The 9,696-nt window shown below is 46.7% G+C and overlaps 1 protein-coding gene across 1 annotated transcript in view; it reads right to left on the bottom strand.

Annotated features, from left to right (window-relative positions):
* Positions 1-9,696, bottom strand: part of ACO2 (aconitase 2) — a 32,300-nt gene that overhangs the window by 765 nt on the left and 21,839 nt on the right. The window contains exons 10-17 of the mRNA XM_019545015.1: positions 9,084-9,241; positions 7,702-7,775; positions 6,815-6,926; positions 5,654-5,776; positions 5,183-5,338; positions 3,036-3,227; positions 2,042-2,174; positions 99-220 (exon numbers count right to left, since the gene is read on the bottom strand). Coding sequence (XP_019400560.1) covers positions 99-220; positions 2,042-2,174; positions 3,036-3,227; positions 5,183-5,338; positions 5,654-5,776; positions 6,815-6,926; positions 7,702-7,775; positions 9,084-9,241 — 1,070 coding nt within the window. The remainder of the gene's footprint in view (positions 1-98; positions 221-2,041; positions 2,175-3,035; positions 3,228-5,182; positions 5,339-5,653; positions 5,777-6,814; positions 6,927-7,701; positions 7,776-9,083; positions 9,242-9,696) is intronic.

Genomic DNA, 9,696 nt, shown 5'->3' with positions numbered 1-9,696 from the left:
AGCTTTCCTCCAGCTCCTTAATCCTTGCAAATGCTGCCCATGTAGGCACAGCTCTGCTACAATGAGAAGCATGCTCTTGTGAGATCTCATCCAGTTACCTTTCCAGGTGCAAAATCTTTCAGGCCCACTATGCTCAGCTTATCCACAGGGTGGATCTTGTTGTAGTCAGCTGGGTCAGCAAAAGTGAGAGGTAATAGGCCTTGCTTCTTCAGGTTGGTTTCTGGGAACAGAGATGCAGATAGACAGTCAGGTTCAGAGGCCACCACAGAAGCTTCTAAGATTGGTTCATGGGGTAACTAGTTTGATATTTTACATGCTGCAATATTGTGTACCAATTGTGCTCACTGCCACTCAGAGCCCAGCAGCTCACTAGCCACAGAGTATAGTTCATTCAGCAGCTTTAACTTAATTTGGGCAAGTGAAACAAGATGCCTCAAGTTACTGGACTGCTCACCAACTATTGGGAGGCAAATCCTTCTCGCTCCTCCTATCTCCCAATATATTACTGGAAGAAGAAAGAGTAATTGCTAGTCTTTTGGGCCTACAGGCCCACTTCTGGTTGATCCAGGGTACTGGAGTGCAAAAGACTCATGAACCCACCTGGCACTACAACCCCTAACTTAAGACCCAGTGCATTAAAATACTTTCCCCCATCATAATCCCATCCCTGTCTCTTTCCATTGCAAGTCCTACTGAAGATTGTTAAAAAGTGAGTGTTACTTCAGACCTGAGGAAGGACCTCTGATGGCTGAAAGCTTGTCCAACAGCTTTTCCAGCCATACAGTTGGTTCAAAAAGAAACAGCATAAAAGCAGCCTTGCCTCAATATCTTTAAAGGTCCATGCACACAAACTAAAGTGGCAGTGGAATTTCAATTTTGAATATATAAAGGATGGTTAAAGAGGATGGGTTCAGTTTCTGGACCCATGAGGAACAGCAACAGGCAACAACAGAAATTCAGGTTGGCCATTAGAACTTTCTAACCAGGATAGTGGTTAAACACTGGATCAGATTGCACAGCCTCCTTAAGTCATCTCTATCAAGGCAAATAGAAGGTCAGGTTAGACAAAAGTGTGATGTTTAGGACACGTATATTTCTGTCTAAACCAAGGTGTTGGTCTAGATCAGGGCCACCCAACTTCCCCCATGGATGGGGGATTGCATGCTACAGTGTCTGTATGTTGTAGGGGTGGCCCTCCCAGGACCCTATAGCTACATGGCACAGGTCTGGCAGTGTGCGACTCCCTGCCCCCACTCTATAAGCTGCTGCACACCTGTAGGAGGGGCCTATGAGTTACCTGCTGAACAGCCCTTGGCCAGGTGACCTACTGAGGTCCCTTACAGACTTTCATTTCTAGGATAGCATTGCCATTACATTTACTTCCTTAACTCGTGACACCCCACTCCTCTCGTACAACCAATCAAGAAATTGAAGCACAGGCTGGTAGCCTGAGTTACCATCTTCCTTCCCCCTACACATGTAGGTGGAAAGCATTAGCATTTAACTAATATTTTTAACCTGAAAAGCTGGGCAAGCATCATGTAGAGGAGGACAGCAGTTATGAGGCACTAAATCAACTGGGATAGTTTAAAACTCAGCCATTTATCCCCTTGAGAAGCGATCGTCACTGGAATTGCTGTAGGGGGAAGAGACTGTTCCACTGGCTGCCTCCTCTACCCACAGAGGAGAAGCAGGGAACGCTGTACTTCTGGCAAACTGCTTTTATAATCCCCTTGTCTGGTCTGCTCATTGAGGCATAGATTGCCTTCAATTCCAGGTCTTCAGTTCTTAGCAACCCCTCCCCTGCACTACTGGATAATAAAAATTAGCAGAAAGTAGGATACTGGTAAGATGTAAAGCCACATATGCTGACAAAGACTCCTGATGAGATGGCCCGCTAAAGCTGGTTCAGCAAATGCTCTTCTCTTTCCTGCCCTAACTACTCAAAACTTCAAGGAAACAGGGCTTCTAGTTCAAAGCCAACACAATCCTCCCTTTTGCACCAGTCAGTAGGTACCCAGGAGCTGCTGGGAGCACTCACCATGGATCCTGGCAAAGCTCTTGGTGATGATAACTCTGCCTCCCAAGTGCCGTGGTTCTAGAGCTGCATGCTCCCGACTTGATCCCTCACCGTAGTTTTCATCTCCTACAACCACCCACTTGAGGCCCATTTTCTGGAGCCAAAAGCAACACAAAAGAAGTCAAAAGAAAGTTAGGGCTGTCAGATAAAGCACTCGGAGGCTTGGATGTGCCAGAGGGGAAAACTTAATGTGCACATATTTCCCATCCTCAGTGCTCTAGTAAGAAAGCTGAGGTGGGCAGGCAGCCTGTCCCAGAGGGCTCCCCTGAAGCCCTGCGCTGTTACGTCCCCCATCATAAAAAGTGTTATGAGAGACCTCATTATGTTTGGCCAAGAGGGGCTGGATAGTGCTGCCCCTGTGGCCTCCATGGCAAAGTTTTGCTGCTGCTCTTCCTTCAGTTATCCCTCCTGTCAGCAACAAGCACATCCATTAAATATGGACTGCACCTCAAACTGAGCTCCAATAGGTGACAACATCATCCAGGACCACTTGTCAAGGTGTAGCGCTATGAAAGGAACATACTCAATCACTCTCAGCTTTTAAGACGGGATTCTCACAGAAGGCCCACATTGCGTGATGCCAAGCCTGGGCTCAGACCAGTCACACAGGTGGAACAAAACTCCAGTGAAGAGATTCCACCTTGGCCTTAAGGGGCGGCAGGAACTTAGGCATGGTGTCTTCCTAGTGCTCCTGTACTCTAGCTGTAAGTTATGGCCCCCTTTTGGTCACCGGGTGTTTTCTCATTCTCCAGGGAAGAAGGTTAATGTAACAAATCTAACCCACAAGGCTCAGCAAGAGTGAATACTCAGTGATAGCTTGATCCCCCCAAGCACTATGAGAGTCAGTTGAGGGAGGCAGCATTTCACCAGCAATCCTAATGCAGGTGTGCATGGAGCATAACACCTAGATTCCCCTTCTACAGTTAGAAGATGGATGCAAGGAAAGGAATCTCACCTTGTAATAACGGGCTGTGTCTGGAACTGGCCCAAACTCCTGGGTTAATGCATTCCTCACTGAGTTGGCCTTGCCATTCTCCATATTGATGGCTCCAATCAGCAGATTGTTGGAGATGTTGTCCAGATGGCCACGGAATTTGAGCCAGGGACCAGCTGCAGAGATGTGGTCAGTAGTGCATTTCCCTTTTACCTGCAGTGCAGCAAGAAAAGCAAAATGAATCTCTCCTTGTCAGGGGAGTTACATAAGGATTGCAATGACTTTGCATTCTGAAAGGTCCCAAAGCTCTTCTAAGCCAAGTATATAGCATGATGTCACATTGATGTGGAACCACAGGCATTCCTGTGTTACAATGCAGCACTGCTCCTCGCCTACAGTGGAGGGGAGGGGAATACCAGAATCCCCATGAGATAGCAGAAAAAAAAATTTAGGAAGAGAAAGCCTGCCTGCAGGTTGGCCATGGCACCTGATCCAGATGCCTTCTCCCATTACAAAGAGCAGCACGTTGCTTGGAAACCCAAGCCATGGGCCCTCTGTGCTGCCTTTTCGATGACATGCAACAGCACCCCTCCCCTTCATACAGGTTCAACAGGGAGGCAGAAGGAAAAGTGCCACCTACAGGTCTTCTGTGCAAGTGCCAAAAGACCCCCAGCTGCACTTTGTTAGCTCTGTCCTTGCAAGCTAAGACTGGCAACCATAATTAACCCTCTTAGTCTCAAAGCACTAAGTTCCCTCAAGTGTATTTTAACAACCCTTACATCGAGGGGACACTGACAGTCCTTGTCCCCCTGCTTTACCCGTGGCAGGCTAGGGGACTCTTGGGCAATGTGCCTTGTAGATGTACAATAGCATTTGTGTTGTAACTTTAGGAATAGGTTAGATGAGCATTTGTATGGGAGGGTTTGGATAGGAATGTTTCTGCCTCAACCAGGGAGGGTAGACAACATGCATTTACTCCTTAGCTATCTTCCAGCCCTGCTTTTCTACAATTCTGTGACTTGTTACCCTTTGACACCTGCCCACAAAGCACTGCCCAGAGAAACAACAAGAACCTCAGAGCAGAGAACTGTGTTTTCCATCCCACCTATAACCCCTGGGTCAGAACCAGCTCCAGGAACTCTGATTCTGCCCAGAGAATTAGGTGGTACATGCATCTATGCTGAACTGCCGGTTCCCTCCACAGGCCTCCCTGCTGCTCTCCCTTGCCTGTGCTTCCCCTTGCTGCAGAGGGAATCAGAACAAGATGTGGACATGAGATTGTTCCACTGGCTGTGCCCTCTACCCACATGTACATTACAGCAAGGCTAAGTGTGGAGGGCTTGAGCAATTGGGGGAAGGCAGAGATCCATGGGCATGGCAAAATGTTGCCAGCTCCCAGAAGCAAGTGTGAGGTTCCTGCTGCTGATGGTAATTAGGAACATGCTCCAGCAGGAGGGCACAGCTCTTTAAGAACTGTTCCTTACTGCTCACTACTACGGTACTAGGGACTCCCCACAATTGCTCCAGCTGGGGAGGCAGGGAACACCATGCATCACCCTTTCTATAGTAAAAAGGGAATCAGAAGTACAAGTGATGGCTGTGTAGGGACTTCAAGGACTTCATTTGAAAAGACTTCTCTCCAGAAACACTCGCATAAAAGGCACTCCATTAGTAAGCCATTTAGGGATATCCTGCAACAGAGCTAAGTCCAATACAAAACATTTGTGATAAGACAAAATGCTTCTCTGCAGAGTAACTAGGAGTAGAACTATGCTAGGGTAGTGTCAGAGCAACAAGTGAGAGTTAATATTCTGAAGCATGGGCTTGATCACCAGCTGGCAAATCAGTAATCTAATTCTGCAGATCAAGGCACTTGTGAGGTTATGATTACAAGAGGCTTGCTGTGTTGTTGGGCATCTCTATCAGCATAAGGAGAGGGAGACAAATTACTCCCCACGTCATAGCGGCAGGAGCAGCAAACACAAGCGTAATACACTTGTCAAAAACTGCTGACAAGAGTGGGATGTTAAAAGGGTGTGCATCTTCTCAAAAGCCTCTGGCATTGGCATCTGATGGGTCAGGCCTACCAGTGCTGGTGACTGCATTAGGAACAGCTGCTCTAGAACTGGAATCCTTTCCTATCTGATCCCTGCTCCTCCATCCCTCACCTTGATGAGGATCAACATGTCTTCCAGGTCCTTGCCATCCCACTTATCAAAAGGCTCAAGCAGCTGCAGGCGTTGGCTGGTGGGACTTACATCCACATGCTGCCCACTACCATCCTTGGGAGGATACTGGTAGGTGTCCTGGCCAGAATCAAACTCCTATAGGGAAGGTAAAAGAAGGGTTACCACCACCTGCTTCAACACATTCGTCAAACTGCGCTTGGGAAGAAACGGGCCATGCTTAAATAGCTGCAGGAGTTGTGCCTCATGTTCAGTAGGAACAATGGAATAGTTTGGTCATAAAAGACACCCTCGCCCTGACATTGGACAAAGCTCAGTTCCCTTTGCTACTCCTATAGTGTGGAGTACCCCCACCAGAGCCTTAAAACTACATCTAACCAGCCACACAATGCATTCCCAGTGAAATTCCCCAGCTGCAGTGGGGGAGTAGTGAATCAGAATGTGAAAGGTTACCAGTCTCGGCAGTTCATCTGCATCAGGAGCTTCTAGTTTAAACTTCTTCCCATCACTTCCTATCAGGTAGTCTGTCTCAGGGTTAAACTTCAAAGTGCCAGCAATACTTAGAGCTGTGACAATCTGGGGAAACACAACTGCATTAGAAACACATTTTCCTTCCCTCCTCTGGAGACTTGAAAGAGCTACCCTCAGAAGTCTCTGGCACAGTGAAGTCTCCCAGCACTTCCTTGATACCAGTGAAGACCATCTGTGGGGAAGGCCACCCCTTCAGCCTGATGAGGAACCACCCATCTGCAAAGCTTGGGTAGGGAGGTCTCTTTCATGGGTTTCACCATGAAGTCAGTCACATAGTTTTAGCTTTAGGGCTACCAAAGAAAATGGAAACAAGCAGAGTATAATCAAACCCTGTTACAAAGACAGGGCATAACTTTACCTACTCCTGCACCCCAGTTTCTAACTTCAGCAAAATTCAGTCTGGTTCAGGGATTTTTCAGATGGTCCAAAGATCTACCTTGATAAATCCTGGGCTAAATCAGCCTACAGAAATCTCAGCATGCATCTTTCACTGAGGGTCCAAGTCCACATCCTGCTGGCAGCCATTTCTTGTAACCATGGATCCTAGTTTTCTGTTAGCTAAAGAAAACTGGAAAAAAAATCCACATTTTTCTGTGATCTATCAAAAGCGCAGTGGTGTCCCATGGTGAGTGGCACTCATTTTTTTGCTGTGGTTTTTACCTCTTGCCCAAAAACTGCTGCTCACCACAGGACGCCACTGCACTTTCAGTAGGTTACAAATGTAGATTTTAATGTTTTTTTAAAAGGAGACTTTTTGCTTTTTTCCTCCCATGGAAAACTAGGATCCCCTGCTTATAACCCAAAGGATATGGATAATGGTTAAACCCAGGATATGACTATACAGCAGGCAGAATGGAGTGATCTTTGAACCAGCTTTAGCTGAGATTTGCCACAGCTTCTCACTCAGGTATCTCAGCACTAAGCTCAAGTCCACAGTGTAGATATTTCCCAAGTTCAGCATCAGGATGGATTTTTCCTTCTAACCCTATCCCATCCAGAAGACCAGATAATCTCTGAACATGACGGAGTTCAGCACCCAGGACTCCCATCATCAGCTCTTGCTTGCCAGTCTGTGTACTGTACCTCTGGAGAGGTCACAAATGCATGCGTCTCTGGATTTGCATCATTGCGGCCTGTGAAGTTTCTGTTGTAGGATGTAACAATTGTGTTCTTCTCTCCCTTCTTGATGTCTTTCCTATAAAGAAACAGAGAAAGAGAGGTGGCTTTGCTAAATCCAACAGATGGTCTGTCATTTTTAAGAGACCTCTGTAGTCTCTCATTAATAAAAAGTTCTCCTCAGCCTCATTTGATGGCATCTTCCACATGGAAAAATGTGCACAGTACTTTGGAAAAAGCATGAGGTCAAATTCCAGAACAACTCTCAAGAGCACAGATTTTAGTGTGCAGGGCTGGGTACACTACTGAGCACAGGCAGTCTCTCCCCACCTCCCAGAGCTGTTAAATGCTAAAACTCCCATGATACACCAGCGATAATGTACTACCACACACCATCTAGAAAGCTGAGTGACACCTGCCCTTGAGGAACTAGAACAAGATGTGAACATAAGATTGTTCCGTTGGCCATCTTCCCTACCCACACATACAATACAGGATCCAAATCAAAAGCCAGTCTTGGTTGCTTTAGAAGCCCTGCAGTCTTATCTCCACCCTCCCACATACACCTGCTCCTTTGTACTTCTTGCTTAGTTTCGGGCGTGTAAAGAAACCAAAAATGTTTGATTTGTCTTCTATTAGCGTGTGTCAGCCAAAAAAGGATGAGAGTTTTTCACTCTACATGAGTAGTTTCATAGTTTCTAGGGTCGGAAGGGACCTGAGCAGATCACCTAGTTTCTGTTGCTTACTTGACAGTTCACTGTTGTATTTGACTATGAAAAGGGCTTTAGGGGACCAGTTTGCATCATCTACAATAAAGCTGGAGTATGGATTTATTTATATGGATTCTTCCTTACCTGTCCCACTGTCCAATGCATGGCCCACAGGCATTGGCAAGAACCACTCCCCCAACATCACGCAGAATTTGAGCCTGGGAGAAGGGAAAAATCAGAGCACTCAGAGTAACCCATCAGCCTGCACTGCAGCCTCTCAGGGCACAGATGCCATTTCTGTGGGAAGAGGTCATTAATTTAAGCAGCCCAGTTTGAAGACGCTTGTTTCCTCCTCCAACTCCTGGGCACTTGAGAAGACATTTTGAATCAAGGAGGAATTTAATCCATAAAGGCTGTTAGTGGTGGGAAGGAGACAGGAACACCTGCTATTCTGCATCTACTTTCTCCTTGTTCTAAAAGGCTTTGGCTACCAGGCCAGTGTCCTGTACCAGCTAATTAACTTGACCAGCAATCATCCCTTAGCTTTCAACACTCTCCTGAGTTTCCAGTGCAAAAATAACCGGAGACAGACCAACAGACAGCTCTGGAAGTGGGATGAGAAAAAAATTCAGGGAACTCTGGGACGAATTAGGTGGAGGAGAAAGATCAATAAAAGCATCAAGAGGGAACCTTTTGCTAGGGGCTATCTGGAACACATTCCAACATGGAGGGTTTCAGAAAGCAAACCCTTGTAAGGAGGAATTTTCCTAGAGGCACAGGTATGCAAGTGTGAAGGTTAACACAGTAGGTTCCACTAAATACTATATTTGTTCATTCTGGTTTGGAAAGATCAGGGTCTGCAACGGAGGAAGAACAGATTGGAAAATTAGTGACTTCCCCCATAAAAAGGTACTGATGAAAAATTAAAGGATCTAGTTTTCTATGGACAATTCTGAGTTTTCTTCCCCCCATCCCCAACACCTGGTTTCATGAAGACTTGAGACCAATTTCCATGGAAATTAGACTTTCAATAAATGTTTTTTTTAAAAATAAATAGACACATAAATATTGTTTTTCCTCTTGCAAAACATAGTTTTGGTTGGAAACGCATAGCCAGTCCCAAAGGAGCACCTCAAGATACCTGGATCCTACAGCTCTGGCACAGCAGCCAGATACGGCTGTTTGCAGACTGCAACCTCCCCACTAGCTCCGTTTCATGCAGCTTGGCTGCTATGGCCTCCCCACCCCCAATATGAGCACAGGAGGCAGGGGCACCATACTTAAGAAAGTACCCCCAATGCCCTTTACTAGGAGAGGAAAGGCAGCCACTCTAAACTTGCAAAAAAGGAGCACACCTGGGGATACGGTGAGTGTCTGAAGCCTCCAGTAGTTGCTGCCAAACACCCCAAACTCATCAGGAAAGGATTCCTGGAAACACCTTTTTTTTTTTTTTTTTTTTTTTTTTTTTAAAAACACTTGCTTTTCAAAGGTGCTGAGGAGCTGGAGGACAGGGTGTGGATACTCACATAGCCATCTCGTTCTATGGTAGCTCGGATCTGCTCTGAGCCAGGTGTGATAGTGAACTGAGATGCACACTTCCGCCCATGTGCCAGAGCCTGCTTTGCCACCGCAGCAGCACGCCCCATGTCCTCATAGCTTGAATTGGTGCAGCTGCCAATCAGCCCTGTGGGGTTTGGAAGACAAAAGAAAAAAAAAGAAAGAAGTAGTTACAGCAGAATCAATTCCAGACTCCTCTCCCACAAGGCCCACCCATCAGTGCAAAAATGGAGGACACTGACTGTAAAGCTGGCAAGTCAGTCAGCAACACAGAAGTCCTTGACTTCAGGAAAGCTGACCTTCACAAGCTCAGGAGGCTTGTCAGTGAGGCCCTAAAAGGCCACAACCCCAGGGGGAGGGGAGTTAAGGAAGAGTGGCTGCTCCTCAAGGGAGCGATCCTCAATGCACAATCTAAGTCTATTCCATCTCAAAAGAAAGGCAGCAAGAGGGCACAGCAGCCTCCCTGGCTCTCTGGGGATCTAGCAGACCTCCTGAGGCTAAAAAGAAAGGCCTACAAAGGATGGAGGATGGGATTCACTTCCAAGTAGGATTATTCTGCACTGGTCTAGTCCTGCAGGGAGC

Source organism: Crocodylus porosus, unplaced genomic scaffold, assembly GCF_001723895.1.
Source record: "Crocodylus porosus isolate Cpor-Errol unplaced genomic scaffold, CroPor_comp1, whole genome shotgun sequence".
Classification (NCBI taxonomy): Eukaryota; Metazoa; Chordata; order Crocodylia; family Crocodylidae; genus Crocodylus; species Crocodylus porosus.
This window is presented reverse-complemented; position numbering and strand designations above follow the sequence as displayed.